Source organism: Histomonas meleagridis (assembly GCF_020186115.1).
Source record: "Histomonas meleagridis strain 2922-C6/04-10x chromosome Unknown contig_337, whole genome shotgun sequence".
In the NCBI taxonomy this organism is placed as follows: Eukaryota; Parabasalia; order Tritrichomonadida; family Dientamoebidae; genus Histomonas; species Histomonas meleagridis.
The window spans coordinates 66,847-87,463 of record NW_027150874.1 but is presented as its reverse complement, the minus strand read 5'-3'; the positions used below and the strand labels follow the sequence as shown (position 1 = coordinate 87,463).

The window sequence follows — 20,617 nt, the reverse complement described above, 5'->3', positions numbered from 1 at the left end:
TAAGAGAATATTTACAGCATGTATATGACCTTTAGAAGCGGCTAAATGAAGGGGTGTTCTAAAAAAGTGGAGTAAACTCTAGAAAAAGCAAATAAACTACTGAATCTCGTGCGTTAACATCAACACATGGCAACGATAGAAGATATGATAACACATCAAGTGAACCATAATCAGCGGCATAATGCAATGGTGTATATTTTTCGGAGTTTCTTAAGTTTGGATCAACGCCATGTTCTATGCAAAATATTAAGATCCTCAGATTATTGGATTTCGCACTTTGATGGATTGATGATCCGATATATTCTTGAATTTGACTTAAATCAGAAAACTTATTCTCATAAAGCCAAACAAACGCTTCATTTTGATGGAACTCTGCAGCTATTTGCGCACAGCCAGTGAAGTCGATTCCATTTTTATCGAGAATTTGTATGATTTCCATACAACCTCCAGCAACAGCAAACTGTGCAAGTGTGCGATTAGCATAACTACATATGCTTGTGCTGCTTCCATTTTCCAAAAGAAATTTGAAGCAGTTAACAGATCTAACAAATGCTGCAAATTGGATCAATGTTGGATACATTTGTAATGACTTGGATCGAATAAAAACAGATGGCTTGAGGCGTGCATTCATATCAAATCCTGGAGTTTGTGCCATTTCCTTAAGTCTTTCGACATCATCTTTATTGATGACTTCGCGATATGGTTCGGGACCAAAACCTGTGGCTTGGCGCTTTTTAAGTTCCCAATTGTTTGCGCGAAGTTGGTCGAAGTTAAGAATAAATGATTTAAGTGAGAGAATTAGATTTGGCATTTGACTTTTTTTCTTAAAAACAACAAGAATTTCATCATATAACTCAGGGTCATATTGTTCAATATATTCACAGAACCAACAAAACATCATGAGGATTTCAAAAATGTATTCTGAATGATCATGTTTGAATTTTCGAATTAATTGGACAAACTCTGCTGGATCAAGAAACCCTAATTGTATGCACTGATAAAGAAAGCTACCAAATGTTGAATTTAATGAAAAAAATGTTGTGGAAAATATTTCTTTTTTGAATCTTTCTGATGTAAAAAATTTTAATTTTTCAGACCTCACGAGACCTCCGTAAACTCTTGCATATACATCAATGGGACGTGGTCTAAAGTCGATCGCTTGTTTCAAATTAATTTGAAAGTTAAGATCGGGTGTTTCTGATAGTAAATCAACAATATGATTGAAACTTGTGTCAAAATTTTCTGGAATTATTGCCATTATAGTTTCTTGGAGATCAATGATTTTTCGGATTTTTTCTTGATCCATTGTAAATGTGTAAGCCTTTAAACGGTCGCTAGAAATCATTTCATGTGATTTTCAAACAATCAAGAAAATATATTTAAAAACTACCCATGAAACTATATTCGCATATTTTATTGAAATGAAATTTTGGAAGAAAATTAAATGTCTTTTAATTAGGTATAAAAATTAATGAAATTAAATAAGGTTTTTTTTTCAAAATTTTTTTAGTTTGTATCATCATTGTATTTTCACAACATAAATAATTACATATCTTAAACTGTATTTTACTTTTTATAGATTTTATCACCATCCTCGTTCTGATTTAAACGAGGCATAAAGTGGTATAAAAAATCCATAAGAAAAATTTTAATTTTCCATTTAAATCCCGATTATCCATATAGAATGATTACTTTTTGAATCAGATTTTTCAATTAAAAAACGGTTTATTTACCAGAAATTTGCAAAATATTTAACGTTCCACTTGTAAACCTAAAAAATGGAACCCGAATCAAACCCGTTGGTTGATGGACTCGACGAAATATTTATGTTCAAATTTATCTACGCAAAGACAGACCCTCAGTATAAGTATCAAATTCCTTCTCTTCCTATCCCTGATATCTCAGATCATTCTCCATTTAAAAATATTTCACCGCCGATATCAGAAGTTCCACAAATTCTCAACAAAATTTATCAGTTACACCTTCAAACAAAGGTGCCTCTTTACATAGATAACTCAGATAATCAATTTGTATATAATTTCAGGCAACTTTCTCCATATTTTCATATGATTGTTCCATTTTCACTTGTTGTTGTTACGTCCAAATATACACGCCTCAACATGGAATCGATATTACAAGTTTTTTCACCAGAGCAATTTTATTTAGTACTTCATATATTATATCACTTCCAAGCTTTGGTAAAATGCACAGACATCTATTCGAGAGCAATTGTGCGTAAAAAGTTATGGGAGAAACTTCTGGATATTTTAACACCGATTCAGATGATTTCAAAAAATCATTTTCCACTAATTGATGTCGCAAAAAATGAAAAGAAAAAGACAAAAATTATTGTTAATTTTCGTTCTAAAGATGTTGTTTATGTTTCACCTAGAGAAAATTTGGATTATGTTGAAAAATATAAATTTGTTGAGCTCAAAGCCAACACCAATCAAATCATTTTTGATGCTAAAAATGGAGAAAAGCTTCAATTTTCTCCTCAGTCTTTCGAATTATGGAAAGATTATTTGATCAATGCAACTACACCAAATAATCGTACAACTGAATGTGTATCATCCTCATTCCTTTCCATACCACCAAACACAAGCATCAATCCAACAATAGCTGAATCCTTATCAAGGATGCTTCTTAATTATGATCCTAATTTCATATCAGGCTTATTAAAAATGATATTCGATTATCCAGAAGCAAAACAACTCGCTTACTCGCTTTACGATATCTACTCTTATTACGGTCAAAGGATACGTTTCTTCAAGATGATTTCCAACTTCGAAGTCCAACGGTTACTTGGGACACCCAACGAAATCTATCGTCAAAATAACGTATTCACTCAAATAACCGTCGAGTATCTTCGCGAGCAACTTGGTCAATTCGTTAAACTTGGTCTTGTTCCAATTTTCCATAGCGTTGGGGAAATGCCAACGTTTCGCTACGATGATCCAGATGATAATGACGTTCAAATTATTGACCAATTATTCCAAATGTTCTTTAGTCGAATTGATGCTGCTCTATACCTTATCCCACAGGGAGTTCGACAGATTCTTCGACACCTTAGAATTCTATGCGAAATGAATTTTGGTTCAAAGGAACTTAATCACAGAGCAGTTATTGGTCTTTTTATGCTTCGTTTTCTTGTTCCAACGCTTGGTAGCATTGATGCACTTGGCATTCCTGAGAATGAAATTACAGATACAATTATGCGTAATAATCTTCAATTTTCCAAAGCAATTATGGCACTTTCTTCTCTCGATTTAGCTTATAATGGTGTAAGAGATCGCGATCTTCTCAATGATATCTTCATTAAGTATTTTCCATACATGGTATCATTTCTAGATTCACTGACAGAACTTACTTTTGAGTACCCTGAGGACGTAACAGTGTCGATTGAAGAGATGCTCCAAGGAATTAACAAGTTTAGAACATTTTTCCAGAATTTCTCAAACGAATTGATACAATGTACTTCAGCTTTAGAGCCAGCTCCATCTCCATTTTTAGCTGAAGCCGTCAGCACTCTTTACGAAATTTGCATCTTCGATTAAAAATAAACAATTTTTATTGTTGAAATATTTCAACTTTTCCTTTAAAAATTCGATTTTAATTAAAATGTCATATAAAATAAGTAAAATAACAATATAGCAAATCATTAAAATTATCACATGACTTGTTACGACGGATGAAAATATTGAATTAAATAATTGTTTATTTTCCTTCAAGAAGCGCAATTTCTTGGCGAAGCCTAATTAACTTTGCAGTCAAATCTTGATTTTCTCTGATTAATTTATCGATATTTTCGGCTGGAGGAGCGCCCATATTTTCACGAACGAATGCGAGTGGATCCTCAGGAGGCTCTTCCAATTCATTTAGGGCATGCATTGCTCTGTTAAAAACTTCGATTACATTACCTTTTTCAAGATATTTTCTAAATTGTTCTCGCTTTGTATCAGACATATGTATAAACTTGCAGTTTTATTTAAAAAGTTTACACAGGACACGTTTATATTAACAAAAAGTTTTGATAGAAAACGTCCGTTTATCTTTTGCTGTGATAAACCGGTATAACCGTAAACCGAAAACAAAGGGGTAATTTTACCGTTTAGCCTTTGTTTTATTTATTTCATGTTTGAACCAAAGATATTACCAAAATTTCATTGTCCAATTTCTTCAAACTCTCTGACTCGTTTTCGCACTAATGTATCTAAAAAGAAAGGAAGAAAAAGTAAAGTATCTTATGTTGATACAATTTCTTTATTACCAGATGAAAAGGTTGTTTTGGATGAAAGCGCATACTTATGCTATTTATGTTATGCAGATGCTCTTGAAGCTGCCATAGAAAAAACACTTAATGATATCGATCATTCTTTGGATAAATTGATTGAAAACTTTAGTGAGTTATACTACTTCAATACACTTGTCAGGGATTATGTTCATCCAAATGCGAATATTGATCATATTAAATTTATTTTTGAAAATCATTCATCTATTAGTCTAAAATATGAAATTGTTAATAATCAGATTGTTTCCAAAAGGGCATAATGTAATAAAGTGTTTCATAATAGAGATTTTTGAATATTATTTTGTACAAATTAAATTATATAATTGTAATAATTTTGGCAAATATATAAATGTCGTATTCGAATAAGAGGCTTATTCATTTGTGTAGAGTAATAACCAAAAAATAGCAATTTTAAAGCGTACATTACCAACATTTTTTTTTGAGGGGGGTCATAATTGTCACTTTTTGTTTATTTTCTAGATAATTTCTACAGTCCAGATAAGAGAATATGGAAGAAAAAAAGGTTGAGTTCAAAAAATTAAAAGTTAGAGATCCGCTAAAGAGAAATGACTCGTATAGGCCCATTCATAAAGAAGAAACTCAGCTTACCTCTATTGTTTCAATCTTTAACTCATTATTGACATTTTTCAAAAAAGCCCAAAAAAATGTTATGTGCTGCTTTAAAAATTACTACTTGCTACTAGTTTTGTTAACTCTTGTTGGACTCATTTGTTTTCTTTTCCTTCTTGATTTCTATTAAATAAATTTATATAAAAATTTTATATATTCTAATAATTATTTGCTTATTTAGTGAAAGATTATATAAGAGCATTTCAAGTTTATATTAGATTTAATTTTGAACATATCAAAATATTTATGTGTTTTTGTTCATTTGGTAGATTAAGTTAAAATAGTTCGAACCTTTTATATGACTTTCTTCTAACAATTTGACAAAATAATATTATTCTTTATTCATCAGGAGTTGGTAAAAGTTCTTCAACTGGTGCACCATTGTCTATATCAACAAAAAAGCCATCAGTTAGGTAGCCGCATAAATGGACTTTAATTTGTGCTCCTTTTGTTGTAAACATAATATTATCATTTGGACCAAATTGAAGGTCAATCATTGAACTTTCGAATGAACCAACAATGAATGGAATCACTGTAACAGTCGGAGAGTTGTTAACAGATACGTTTACTGTTATTCTTCCTTTTTCTGGTAATTCTTCTTGATCAAGAGCTATATTTGTTATAAAACACCCAACTCCTTCAGGGACAGATATTTTACATGGGGTATTTGGCATTATTACCGTAGACCAAAAAGTTGTGAAGTCTTCAGGTAATTCCATTTTTGGATATCTAGAATTTGACAAACTTTGTTTAATTAATAACAACCGCCGAACACGATCATAAAGGATTTAAATCATCATAAACGTTTTTTTACACAAACCGAAAATCAAAAATGAGAATAACGATAAAACTTTTTGTAAGATAATTCACTCGAAACCGATCGTTTTTACTTTTGATGTTAAAAATTGGGGATTTGCATATGTTGTTATGTTAAAAATAACATGTATAAATCAAAAATAAAACATTTTTTATTAATTGGTATTAGTGATTAAGTATAAAAGCCGTTCCAGCAAAAGCGAAATTCTTTGGATCGCCTTGACAATTTGTTGGTAACGTTACAATGAAATTATTTCTTTTGTCGTTACTATACAAAGGTATATTTGCTATATTTGGATTATCTTTTTTCTTTTGCCAAGACAAACTACAAATTGGACATTTTATCAACAACATTTCATCTTTTTTCATTTGCGCTATTTTATTCCCTTGTAACACTGCGCCTTGTAAAGACAAATCTTTAACATAAATTGCGTTTTCATGTTCTTCACCAATTCCGAATGTTAATTTTAGATCAGTTATTTCAGTCATTGTTTCTCTAGCAGTTTGTTGTCTTAAAGCGTCAAGGATTGCAGTCGGTCTTAACAATGCACCTAATTCGATTTCTTTTTTCATTAAGTTTGGATCCAAGTTTAAGTTAATAATAATATTTGCTTTGCGTATAACTTCATTTAACCATTCTATAGGTATATTTGGTCCTTCTAATATATCGAACCAAATGACCGGAATTTCATTTTTGATTAAGTAATTACCTTTTGATATTAAATGATGAGAAAGAGTTTCATTCTTATATAGAAATCCTTCAAGTTCTTTAAAGAATGAGTTAATATCATTTAATAAGTCAATGAGTATACAATATTGTGAATATAACGCAGAAGCTATAGGCGTTTCATTAATTGGAGAATTAATTTTAGATTCGAAAAGTTTCGGATTTCTTGAGTATAATTCTTTCCATTTATTATGAATTGGTTTTAATGAACTTATCCATTGTTGACGTTCTATAATATTATTATTCGAAACATTAATCGAAAGTTTTCTAAGACATGAAATTGTTTCATGTTTTTGACTTAACATAATTGTTTTAGTCGCATTCGGAGGTAAAAAGAAAACAGATGGCGAATCTCTTTCATTCATTTTATTAATGTTTTTCATTATTTCATTAATTGATGAATTCCTTTCGATTTTTAATGGATTCGAATTTTCATTTATAAAACATTCGAGATAAAGTTTTAATATATTAAAGTCAAAAGGATTATCTACACGACCGCCATAAATAGTTACTCCTAATAAACCTCGAAGATATTCAAAATCTTGAAGATTTTCGATATTATTTTTTAGGATTATTTGTAACGCACAATTAAAATCAGATAAAGAAAACTCATAAAACTTAGTCCAACCTTGTGGTATAAATATTCTTCTTTCTTGAATTATAGAATGGAAATAAACTAATGACGTAATATTATGAATTTGAGTTTTGTTTAATCCTTTAAAATCAATTGTAGATAATGTACGTATAATATTAGCACGAATTCCTGGCGGTGTTTCAAGTGCAATTTTTATAGAATTAGATAATAATAATGAAGGAAATGAATCATGTGATTCAGTTGTAATTAATAATTTGAAATTCTCATTAATATTATTTAAAGAATTAAATTCTTTTTCAATATTTGTTATTAATGAGATTGAAAGATGTGCATTCTTAATTAAAAACCAATTTCCTTCTTCGGCCGATTTTTTCATTAATTTGATGGTCGATTCAATATTACATTGACCTACAGCAACTTCAATTAATTTAATCTTAGATTTATTACATAATGTTTTAATTTCTTGTGATGGATCAGTACCTAAAGATACAATAAATATTATCGGAAGTGAATTCTTCATTTCTAAAATCGATTTCATTTCAAATGGTTCTGAGAATTGTTCAAGTTGTAATGTTCCTTTAACAAATGTTTCAATCGAATTAAGTAATCGATGTGGTGCTAAAATATTTATCAACAAAATTTGTGTAAATGGTCCAACTCCACGTTTAGTGATTTGTTGTCCTTCAATAGATGGCCAATTCTCTTCACAGTTTGGTTGATTAATCCAATCTTTCCAAATATTTTCGAATTTTGTATCTTTCATTTTTAAGTTTTGTATTAATTCGGGCATTTCTTTCGAAAATGCATTAAAATAAGGTTTACGATCTTCAGGTATCCAATTTGGTACATCGCCATTATTAAAAGGTTCATTTAATAATAATTCATATTCTTTATTATTAATTAAAGTTGAATAACAACTTTTTATGATATGTAAAGCTATAGCATGTTTATGTTTATTAAAGATTGAATTCGATACATGTTTAAATATAACTTTTAAAAGTTTTGATTCGAATTTTAACGCTTTATGTTCACCTATAGGTGAATTAATTTTTTGATCAAAAATTGATCCGAATAATGTTATAAATAACGTAGAAGAAAATTGATACATATGATTAATATTAATTAAATCATTAATTGAGAAATATAATGAAGCTCCAATCTTAGAAAGGTTTTTATAAATATTTGCTTTTTCTTCAAGTGATTTAGATAATGATTCTATTTTAATTAATGATTCAGATACTTCTGAAGCTTTTTCTTTCGTTTGATTTAATGTTTCAATTAATTTTGTATTATGTAATATATCTTCATTTTCATTAGAATTAACTAAAGTATTTAATAAATCTTTTTCAAGTTGTTCAAGATTAATTTTCATTTCTTCTTCTTCATTAATTAATTTCGAGCGTTCGATTTGAATTTCAGGTAATTCTTTTTCTAATGTTAAACTTAATAAAATCGATTCTAAACCTGAACGTGTAACAGAGAAATTAATAATTGATACACATGAAGAAGAAGTTGGATGTAACTTCGGATAAGGTTCTCTAGTAAATAAATATAATTTAAAGTTTTCATTATAATCAATTTCTTGTCCTCCAACTTTAATTGAAGGATGTGCACCATTATATATTAAATCTTTTTGAATTAATGGCATTAAAATCGGATCAATGGAATCAATTTCATTAATAATTAATGTCTTACCAAATCGTACAGCTAAAGCTAATTCACTCGAGAAACGTTCATAATTTCTTGATAATATTGTAACTTGTTTATCTTGTTGTTGTTTCTTTAAATAATCAATTAACCAATTAAATGATTTAGATGTTGGATCAATTATTAATGGTACGATTGAAGTATTTGAAATTATTATCGCATTTTCTAATGATAATGAATCACCTCCAAGTGAATCACCTCTTAATTTAAGTAATTCATTTTCAGTATACATAAAATGATTAAATGAAAATTCTTCATTTTCTAAACTTATTATATTTTTCCATTTCGTTATTAATTCTTTTCGTTTATCTTCTGGATAATAACCACAAAATGATACTATTGCTGAAGCTAATATTACATTTTTAGGTAATTTTAATATTGTCGAATTAATTTCATTACATTGTTTATCCCAACGAGTTCGTTCATCTTTTAATTTAGAAAATAACATTTCTGCATCTCTTAAATTAGTTTCAGCTATTTGTACTTCATTCTTAAGTAATTCTGCTTCTTTTGTTGATTTCTTAAATTCTTCTTGATATTTTTCTACTTTTTCATCAACAGATTTCTTTTTTTCTCTTAAGTTTTCTAATGAAATTCGTTTTTCTTGAATTTCTTTTGCATTTTTTTCATTCTTTTTACGTAATGGTTCAACCTTTTCTAACACAGAAAAGAATCGTAAATTCGCTTTAACCCATTTAGCTAAAGGTGCTACAGCTACACTAACTTTTGTAATGATTTCATTTTGAAAACTATTTGCTTTTTGTTTTAATAATTTTTGGACTGAACTAATGATTTCTGGTGTTAATTTCTTAGCATCAAATTTTAATATTCGATTACAAAATCCATCTTGTCCAAGTATCTTCTTGATTGCTGGCCAAGAAGAATCATTTTCTCCTAACATTAACAAAACTCCTTGCATTACATCACTTACAGCAGGTGGAGGTTTAGGGAATGCTCTAACTTCAGCTAATTGATTTCGACTAATTTGTCCAACTAATTTTAATGCTGCATCTATTTCAGGTTGAATTGTATTAAGTTCTTCTTCGATTTTAGAATATTCTTCTTGAAGTTTCTTTTCTTCAATTGATAAATTTTTACTCATTGTTTCGATTTTTGCTTGTTGATTAGAACATTCTTTAACTGCTTTCTTAATACTTTCCATAGCTTCTTGAGCTCTTTTTTCTTTAGAATCGAGATTTTTCTTTTTATTACTAATTTCGGTTGATAATACATCAACTGTTTTAGCTGCTTCATTAAGTTTAGATAAACCAATTTCTAAATGTTTTTTCTTTTTATTTAATTCTTCATATTTTTTCAAGAAAATATTTTTATAAGTTTCAATGAAATATATAAATTTATTTGGTGATTCATTAATACTATTAAATATATTCACAAATAATGGAGTAATTTTAGTAATAATTTCATTAGTTAAAATCGATTCTAAATCATTTGTTAATATTTGTCGAGGTATTGATATTAATGATTCTTTCGAAAACTCAGTTAACCATATTATATTAGAATCAGATATAAATGAAGGTGCAAATAAGAAATAATTTCTAAATGAAAAGTTATCTGGATTTAATAATATTACTACATGAATTAATCGTTTGATTTTTTGATAAAAATATTCTTGGCCACTTAAAGTAGTTTGTTCATGTATTTCAGATTGGATTGAAGCTATTAATGAATCTAATTCAGTATTAGTAAATAATCCATTAACTTCACCAGAAGCTATTAATGAATTTAATGAATCTAAAATCGAGTCATCAACAAACATTTTATCTTCAATATATAAAACAATTTCTTCATCTTTTTGTATGATCTTTTGTATTGTTTCTTTTAAGAATGTTAAAAATGTCTTAAAACTAAAATCTGCTAATGGAGATGGTTGATATATTTCTATTCCATTAGAATGACAAACAATTTTTAATATATCATTAAATGATAAACCTGGTTTAGTTATCATTATAATGTTTGATGAAGGTATAGCTAATAAAGATATGATTCGATTAGCTAAAAATTCGGTATCGATAGTTCTAAAGATATTTAATGAACCAATTTCTCTTTCATAAGAATAAATTAATTTATTAAAACAATCTTGTGAAATATTTTTATTCGTTTGTACTAAATAAATTGGTGGTTTATCATTAGTTTCGATTTGATAATTTGTATATTCATAATCATTAATTTCAAATGATAACATTTCTTTAAATATATTAATAATTTCTTTTTTCATTCTATTTTTATCTTGTAAAGTTGTTAACCTATCGATGAAATGTTGAATTCCTTCATAAATAATACAATTTATATTAAATTCATGTGAGTTATGGATATAACGTTGAAGTAATATAATCCATTTAGTAATATCTTTAAATGTAAATTCATATTGAGGATATTCATCAATATTAAATTCGGATTTAAATTTCTCATATACATTAATAATTGAAGTAGTAATAGAAGTAACTTTAGATATATCATTAAATTGTGTATTTCTTAATATAACACTTAAATAAATTGAATATATTTGTATTAATTGTTGTTTATTAGTATTATGTATAGTTGAAATTCGAACAATTGATGTAAATCTTGAAGAAATTGGATGTTTAAAGTTAGAAGACATCGAAAATACAAATTGAATTCGTTCGATTGTTACCCATTGTAATTCATCATTATAAAATCCTTTATAAGTTAATAATTGTTGTATAAAAGTTATTAATTGTATTGTTCCCCATTTATCAGGTTGAGGCAAATCAAAATTCTTAAAATAAATTAAAGTTTTCTCTGTATTTTTAGGCCTTAATACTTGACCATTTGAAGTAATTGATATAGTACAATATTGTAATAATTTTGTTAATAATGTATTTGAATCCGTTTTAGCAGAACAATTAATTGTAATTATTGAAGTTGAAGGTAATAAATTAAAAATATGTGTTAACAAAGTGTTTTTACCTGAACCTTTAGGTCCTATTAATAAAACAGGTTCACCTTTTTCAATCCAAGGTTTTATAGTTAAAATTGTTCGTTGTACTTCTGGAATTAATATTAAAGGTAAAGAAATTACATCAAGTTTAGGTAATTCTATTTCGATGTTTGGATTAAATTCAAATAATTGTAAATTTGTACCATTCCAATATTGATCTAAAATATTTGACGGATCAATATTTGAAACATTTAAACTTAATTCAGTACACCATTTATAAATATTATTTGCAAAATTTAATTGTTCATTTGGATTTAATATTGAAACAGAACTTCTAATTAAACAATTAATAAATTCGATATCAGAAGAACCGGAAATATTATTTAAATGACTTAAAATAGTTTTAACTAAACCATACGAAGTAGTTTCGATAATAAATTGATTTGATTTTGATATTAATGTATTAATAGTTCTATTAAATAATTTATCCATTAAATAAGGTATTCGAGAATCTTTAGGCCATTTATTTATCCAATTCTTATAAATATTTTCATAATTCATATCTTCATTCGATAATAATATTACTGCCATTCTCGAAACAGTTGCAGGTGAAGCATGTTGTAATGAATCAGATTCGAAGATAAAGTTAACAGAATTATCAAATTGAATACGTTCACCATTTGGTAAAGTTAATAATTTATTATCATCTAAAACAGAATTTAATGATTCAATCCATTCTGGATCAATATCACCATCACAAATTATCCACATTTTATTTGTTGTTTCAATTGCTTTTCGTGCAGCTTTTGTTAATACTCCATCAAACCATTCACGTGTATCATAATCAACATACCCTAAAAATTGTTTTTTAGACATTGATTTAGGATTAATAATTTCGATGTTAACATTAACGCCAATTTTTTCTAATGATTTTCGTAATAATTTCCATAATGTACTTTTACCACAACCGGAAGGTCCAATAATACAAACACCCATTCTTTGATTTAATGATTCCCACATTTGTAACATTTTTTCGATTTGATGATTTAATTCGATTAAATTTAATTCTTTAATTACTTCTAACGCTGCAGTTCTTAATTCGAATTGTTCGATTTTTTCATTTTTAACATTAGGAAATACATCATTTATAATTTGTTCAAATATAATTCGATCATTATAAGTTAATTTAGATAAAGTTGAAATTCGTAAAGATTTAACAATTAAAGATTTTTCATCGATTTCTTCATCGATTTCATTTAACCATTTTTCTGCTGTCGATAAAACACTTTTAAGTGAACGTAAACCCCAATCGTAATGAATTTCAGGTGATAATAATTGTTTACATAAAGAAAACACTAAAACGATTTTCTTTGATAATTCATTTGCTAAATGAAATCCTTGAGAATACATTAAGACTTCAGCAATTAATTCATTATCAGGTATAGACATAGCTACACCTCTAAACAATTGTGTTAAATTCGAAGGTAATTTCGATCTACCTCCATAACCTTTACCTGCAGGATTTAATGTTACATAAATACCTGCATTAAAATTAACGTTAATTTTCTTATCCATTAATTTAATTGTCGGCTTTTTCTCTAATAAAGCTGTTTGAATTATTTGTATTTGTTGTGATAACGCTGATAGTACTTCTTCATCTAATCGATTAAATTCATCAAAACATCCCCATGAACCACCCATAACTAAACCAGTAAAAATTCGACACATCGATTTAATATCAATAGCTTCATCACAATTAAATACTAAAACTTGTCGTCCTAATGCTTGACCTAAAGCTTTAACAGATTCAGTTTTACCTGTACCTGCAGGTCCATAAGGATTACAACCATAACCTAATGAAATACCTTCACAAATAGTTAAATAACATTTAGCTGTTAGTGACGTATAAACTAATCGAATAGGATTTCCTTGATATTCATAACCATAAGGTATTATCGAATCACCCATTTCTATATAACATAATCCATTTCTAAAATAAAAACGTAGTTGTTTCTTCCATTTCCATAATGAATTTTCATCAAGTTCATTAATTACTTGTTGAAATCGGACATATTCAATGATTAATGATCGAATCGTATATTTTTGTAATTGATTATTTTGATTAGATGATACTAATTTATGAAGATTTTCTTCGACATAATTTTTTAATAGTTTTAAATTTTTTCGATTTGATTCAACTAATTCAGTAAATTTAATTTGATGATATAAAAGAATTAATTGACTTGGATATAAATCATAACCTATTTCATCAATTGATAATTTCATCATAGTTTGTAAGATCATTTTTAATGTATCTGATACATTATTTGATAAATCCATTAACCAATCTTCAACATTACCTTCACATTTAATTGGGGTTTTAAGTTTAACAATTTCTCCTAATGAAGAAACAAATGAATTAATGACTTTTTTCGATTCATCAAATTCGACAGAATTAATACCTTGAAATAATTTCTTTAAATGATTTTGGATAATTGTACTATCTTCACTTGCTTGACCTATAATTTCTAATAAATCTTCATCACCAATAAAATAAAATCTTGAGAATTTATCACGTTTTTGTTCAAGGAATATATTTAATGCACGATTTAAATTATTTAATTTTTGTAAAATTTTTTCTAAATTATCAATAGATAAATCAGCTGCATTTGAAACTCTTTTTTCTTCTTTTAATTTCTTCATTATATTTCTAAATTCATTATCAACAATTTCAAATTCTTCTTGATTTGTAGGTAAAGATTTCTTAATAAAAACTGGTTCTAAATGTAACCATTTTCTTTGAATTTCATTTAATAAATTTAATGAAGTGATTAAAGAAATAGATTTCATATCCCATAAAGTAATATTATTTTGAAATGCTTTAATAAATTGTGATTCTTTTAATGAATTAATTAATGATTGTTTATCATTTAAATCAGATAATAATTGTTTCCAATCCTTAATAATAAATGTAGTTCTATTAGAAAATGTATGATTAAACCAATTAAATGTAGTAGTAGAAAACCAAGAACGAATTTCTTCTAAAGAAGTTCGAATCGTAGCTTCTCCATGTGCTCTATCAGATAATTCTTTTATAGATTTAAGATTAATTTGTAATTTATCACCAACTTCTAATAAATCATTTAATTGAAGTTCTTTATAAGAAGTATTTGATTTAATTCCAACCATTTTAAAAAAGATAAACCAATGTTCTTCACACCAATCATCTCCTCGAACAAATTTCAAAAATGGATAAATAGATTTATAATTTTTAACTTTCTCATCAATATATAATGCTACATTAGTATTATATTGAAGAGAACTTAATTTAGAACTCCATTTATTAAGGAAATCTTCAAATAAATATAACTTTTGTGATGTAATATCCCATTTTTCTGATGTAACTTTAATGATTTCACTCTTCCATTCATTAAATAATTCAAATGATTCTTCTTGTTGTTTAATTTCTTGTTCAATTTCTTCGAATTCAGGTAATTGAACATTTTCATCAAAATCTGCTAAAGGTTTTGATAATTTATCATATTTTATTCGTAAGTGATTACAATCTTCTTTAAATTTAGATATTAATGAAGGAATTGTTATAATTATATTATCATCATCAAAGTTAATGTCATCTTTAGGTTTCATTTCATCCCATTTTGATTTGAAATTAGTTATTTCTTGTTTAAGTTTATTAAAGTCTTCACGCATTTTATTTTTAACATTTTCAAATTGTGATGCAACAGATTCATCAAATTTTTCCATTTTCTTTGTTAATAATTTCCAATTTTTATTTAATGAATTAAATTCTTCTAATTCTTGTTCAATTGATTCAAATGATTTTAATAAATTAATTTTTTCCGATAATGAAGTAAAACTTAATTCGATTTCTATTTTAGATCGAACTAAATCTTCGAATTTCTTACGACTTTCTGCTATAGCTTCAGAAGTTTCGAATTTAATATTCATTAAATCTAAACCTTCTTTAACGAAATTATGAACATTTTCGAATTCATTTTTTAATGTTTTCTTAAGTACTTTAATTAAAATACTTTGGAATTGTGATAATAATCTACGAAATCCTTCTTTAGCTTGAGTAACATCAATTTTAAAACATCCGATTATATTAAAATCGGGGATTTTATTGATGCTATCTTTTCTCATTAATATTAATTGTATATTAGATTTCCATTCAGAAGAAGTTAAATTCATTTTTTCACATCTTTCTTCTAAATTATTAATATTTTTTGCTAATATTATCCATTCTTTAAATTGGAATTGAAAGTCAAAAACTTTTTTCATTAATTTTTCTCCTTTTTCATATACATAATATAATATATCAGAAGCAGAACTTGAAATTGTTGAAAAAAAATCATTTGAAATCCCATGGAATTTATAAGGGAATATTAATAAATCATTAACTTGTTGATAATACATATGTCTAATTGTTTCAATCACAGGACGAAATTGTAATTTATTATCATTAAATATTAAATTAATTTCGATTTGAGCATTTCTTTCTGATATTTGTATCAATGAATTTCTAAATTGATATTTTAATATTTTATATAATTGAATATCTAAATGTTTAATCCAAAACTCAGTTTCATTAAAATCTTTTGTAACTTGTTGAATTTTATGTCTAATTTCTAATATTATTTGATTCCATTTTGTCTTTTGTGTGATCAAATCAAAATTAAATAAATTCTTTAATTCATTTAATATTGAAATATGTTCTTGATAAAGAAATGAATTTTTTTCCATAATATCAGATAAAGAAGTTTGTAATTCAGATAATAATTGTGGCATTGTATTAACATTCATTTTCTTCGATGATTTAACAAGTTTCTCAAATTCAGTTGCTGATTGTAATAACATTGGCCTTTGACATTTAATGATTCGGTCGGTCATATTATTATAAAACATTGCAACTCTTTGCATTATTAATGCTTGTTTAAATGTTTGTTGTGCTTTGTTTGCTAATTCTTGAATTTTCTTTGGAAACGACATTTTAATTGATTGTAATTTTCGTACATCTTCAAGGAATTCATATAAATCATCACTAAATTGTACTTCAACTAATCCTCCAGTCTTAGTACCGAATTCGATTAAATTATCTTCATTTACTACTTGTAAAGTTGTTAATAATTTCGATTGGATATTTGTGACCCATTTTTTGGTTTGTGTTTGTCCAAATGTTTTAAGATTATTTGCAACTTCTTTAAGTTCTTGATCAAGGATTTCTTGTTCTGGTAATGCATTTTTAAATTTCATATATTGTTCAATACTAATTCGTTTATGTTGGAACCATATAATGTTATCAACTGGTGTTTCATTAATGCGTTTAGGTATTGTTGAATTAATAAGTTGAATTTGAGTCCGTATAAATGTGGTAGCTTCAGAAAATTCGTGCCCTAATTCTTGTATAGCTGTGGGACGACTCAATAACGATGGATGTTGATTAAATGCTTGCAAAATTACTTCCGGTGAAAATGAGGCATTCATAAGTTGTGAATGTAATTTTGATGCTGCACAACGTTCTGATTGTGAAAGACGTGTCTCAAAAAGTCGGAATTGCGCATCCCATAGACGTGATGGATTAGATAATAATTTAGTCGGCAAAATAGTAGAAAGACTATTGATGATATTGGTAAGATGAAGAGCTTCTTGTTCTTTAGAGTTAAGTAAGGTGGTTATATCAGAAATAAGATGAATAATAGAAATGAATTTTTTCATGAGAAAAATAAAACCATTCATGGACTTCGATTGATAGGATTCTGCTTTCCATTGTCGTGATTGTGCTGTGCTAGAATTGCATATTTGAGAAATGCCTGATGAATAATTTTGTGCTAATGAAAGAATTTGCTTAAGGATACTCTTTTTGATATTTGATAATTCAAGGCCATCAAAAATTCTTTGGAATAATGAAATTATATTTCTATCTACTAATACTGTAAATCTTACAAATGTTCCATAAGAAATTTGATTATCTCGTGAATCTTGCCATAAGTCACTGAGATGTTCTACTAAAGAATCAATATTCATAGCAACTTCAGTTAAATCATCTAAAGGCATTGAAGCCAATGTTTCTAAATCATTCTCTATAACCTCAATAGTTTCCATTAAATTATCTTCATTTTCAATTTTCGAAATAGATGGATCTCCTTCTTTGAATGCTTTCCTCCATTCGAACTTACTCATTTTAGATAACGGATTTTTGGAGCTCCATTAGATTGACTATGTTTGTCCGGAAATAAAAGAACAAAAATGATGATAACTTCAAGAAAAGAAGAGATTTGAGTTGAAACATTTCATATGATTATCAAACATTTTATTGACTTAAAAAATATATGAAACAATTATTGATTTTCTCGGAATCTATTGAAAACTGGCATCTTCAGAGCATCACTCGCGGTAATTCTCTTCTTTGGATCAATTTCAAGTAGTCTTTTTAACAGATCCAAAACAAGAGGATCACATCCTTCAAAAATGTTATCCAAACCGATAATATCATCTGTTTCCTCTATAAAATCAAGGTCCATATCTGGAAATGAATCGGTAATTGCCTTTTTGCCAAATATATGAGAAATATATATTATCATATTGTCATTATCTTGGCATGGAAAAAGTGGTTCTCCTGTTAACATCTCAGCAATTACACATCCAGCACTCCAAACATCGACACAAAACCCATAATCGGTGATTCCGAGTAATATTTCTGGAGGACGATACCATTGTGTAATAACTTCTGTTGACATTTCTCCAACTGGAATAACCATTGTTCTTGCGAGTCCAAAATCTCCTATTTTTAGCTCCATTTTTTTGTTGATAAGTAAATTTTGTGGTTTAATGTCTCGATGAATTATGGATTTAGAATGAATAAAAGTCAACCCGCTCAATAACTGATATGAAAATGAAATAACCTTTTCAAGTGGAAGAGATGATTCATTCGATAACATATAACTTCTAAGATCCCATTCACAATATTCAAAAATTAAAGTTAATACATGTTGTGAATGTACTACATCATATAAACGAACTACATTTTTATTTTTGAGTTCTTTTAATAGTGCTATTTCACGAATAGAAGAATTTGGAATTCCATCTTCTCTTGTTCCAATTTTTATTATTTTAATTGCTACAATTTCTTTGCTTTGGGTGTTTTGTGCTTTGTAAACAACTCCATATGTTCCTTGTCCAATTTTTTGGAGCTTTGAATACATTTGCTTCATGTGCTTAAAGGCCCATTAAAGCCGTTTAAATACTCACTTTTGAATTTTCAACCACGATGAAAATTACAAATTGAAAGTTACAATTGGTAAAATTTTAATTTAACATTTTTTATTGATTTTCATTGCAAAAAATTGCATATAAAACTATTTTCATTGCAACATCTTCTCGTTTTATATGTAACAAACTTTTCTTATTCATAAATTGGATGATTAAAAAATAAATATGGGTTGATTGAATATTTTGAATAATTTATAAAATCACATAAAATGAAAAACATTAGATAAAATTTAATTATTGCGTTAACACCATATTGGTATTTATTAAATTGTTTATAAATTACATGTAAAGATAAATAAATATAATTTTAGAATATGCAATACCTTGTCGTTCTCAATATACTGCCTATAAAAATAATTCTTATTGAATCTATGTTGATAATATAGAGGTATAATTTTAAAAATTATTTTTAATAACAAAGAATATGCCAGTATAACCGAAAGAAAAAATAAGACATGGTTTATTCCAAAAGAATGATTTAACTAACTATAACCTTCCGATATGAATTAAAAGATAAATTTAGATCAAACATATTTAGATCTAAATGGTACTTTATATTTTAAATGGTTTATTTATTTTTGCTTTTTAAGTTCCTTTGAATTATGCCGGTAATTTACTTTTTTTTTTTGAGTTAATACTTATCGGAGGCATATTGAATTTCTAATCGGTGTGCACCACCCCAAAAAAATGGCGAGTAAGCTTCAAGATCATGTTGGTTTGCTTCATGACTCATTTGATGACCTTTTAAAAACAATGTTTTCAATGATTTCTGCTATACAAGATGAAACTAATAAAGCTGAAAATCCAAATCAAATACAATTTGACCAGCTACCTTCCCTTGCTGAAAGAATTGTCAAAAAGGTACAGTCTATTGATATTCTAATTGACGAAACAATTGAGGAAACATTTTTAGGAAAAGATATAGAAGAAATAAAAGAATTATTGGCTTTAAAAATAACAGAATACGAAGATAATGTGATGTCGCTTCAAAATAATTGCAGAGCTGCAGAGCAGTGGATTGGAAGAATTCAACAAATGCTCGATGTTATTGCAGAAAATACTCCATGGATTCATAATTGTTACAATGACAACAAAGAAAACTAATCTATGCGCATATGTATTAATTATCCTCTTGTACGTAATATTAAGAAATATTTTCAAAAAAAAAAATAAACAATTTATCAGATAAAGTTATTAAGTCAAAATAGAAACATCAGACAAAAGGTATAGGATTTAAAGATAAGTCCGATATTAATTGAATTTAATATGTGACGAAAACAATATTATTAAATTACTTTATAATGATGCATAAAAATGATTAAAATTTTCTTTCATTTCTGATAAAAAATGTTTAGTCGAAACTACACCCTCATTGCGCCGACTAAGCTGGGTTTAAAGATATAAAATTGAGTTAATTAACATCAAGTTTTTTCTGGCAACACGCTGAATTCAGCTTATCAGGTTTCTTTCAATAAGTATTTAATATATTGGAGAAATTGTTTTTCAGGAATAATATATCTAAATTAAAAAGTATTTTATATTTCTTATAAATTTTGGTATTTTTGAAAAATCAAAAATAAATTATTTATTAATTATAAAGTAATTTTATCAAGAAGGAATATTATTAATATCAAGTATTTA

General features: G+C 27.1%; 6 protein-coding genes across 6 annotated transcripts; 2 read left to right on the top strand and 4 right to left on the bottom strand.

Moving 5' to 3' along the window:
• Window positions 1-58: 58 nt before the first annotated feature.
• On the bottom strand, window positions 59-1,306 carry GO595_005398 (ankyrin repeat protein; the record flags this gene model as incomplete). Its single annotated transcript, XM_067918637.1, has 1 exon — window positions 59-1,306. One exon carries the CDS (start codon window positions 1,304-1,306, stop codon window positions 59-61), a length of 1,248 nt encoding a protein of 415 aa, XP_067774462.1.
• A 472-nt stretch (window positions 1,307-1,778) lies between these two features.
• On the top strand, window positions 1,779-3,557 carry GO595_005397 (uncharacterized protein; the record flags this gene model as incomplete). Its single annotated transcript, XM_067918636.1, has 1 exon — window positions 1,779-3,557. The coding sequence occupies one exon, from the start codon at window positions 1,779-1,781 to the stop codon at window positions 3,555-3,557; it is 1,779 nt and encodes a 592-aa protein (XP_067774461.1).
• Window positions 3,558-3,717: 160 nt separating this feature from the next.
• GO595_005396 (c-Myc-binding protein) lies at window positions 3,718-3,966 on the bottom strand (the record flags this gene model as incomplete). Its single annotated transcript, XM_067918635.1, has 1 exon — window positions 3,718-3,966. One exon carries the CDS (start codon window positions 3,964-3,966, stop codon window positions 3,718-3,720), a length of 249 nt encoding a protein of 82 aa, XP_067774460.1.
• Window positions 3,967-5,259: 1,293 nt separating this feature from the next.
• GO595_005395 (uncharacterized protein) lies at window positions 5,260-5,595 on the bottom strand (the record flags this gene model as incomplete). Its single annotated transcript, XM_067918634.1, has 1 exon — window positions 5,260-5,595. The coding sequence occupies one exon, from the start codon at window positions 5,593-5,595 to the stop codon at window positions 5,260-5,262; it is 336 nt and encodes a 111-aa protein (XP_067774459.1).
• A 12,450-nt stretch (window positions 5,596-18,045) lies between these two features.
• On the bottom strand, window positions 18,046-18,465 carry GO595_005394 (negative regulator of the PHO system; the record flags this gene model as incomplete). The annotated part of the gene is made up of 1 exon (XM_067918633.1): window positions 18,046-18,465. The coding sequence occupies one exon, from the start codon at window positions 18,463-18,465 to the stop codon at window positions 18,046-18,048; it is 420 nt and encodes a 139-aa protein (XP_067774458.1).
• A 1,198-nt stretch (window positions 18,466-19,663) lies between these two features.
• On the top strand, window positions 19,664-20,080 carry GO595_005393 (uncharacterized protein; the record flags this gene model as incomplete). The annotated part of the gene is made up of 1 exon (XM_067918630.1): window positions 19,664-20,080. The coding sequence occupies one exon, from the start codon at window positions 19,664-19,666 to the stop codon at window positions 20,078-20,080; it is 417 nt and encodes a 138-aa protein (XP_067774457.1).
• Window positions 20,081-20,617: the final 537 nt, after the last annotated feature.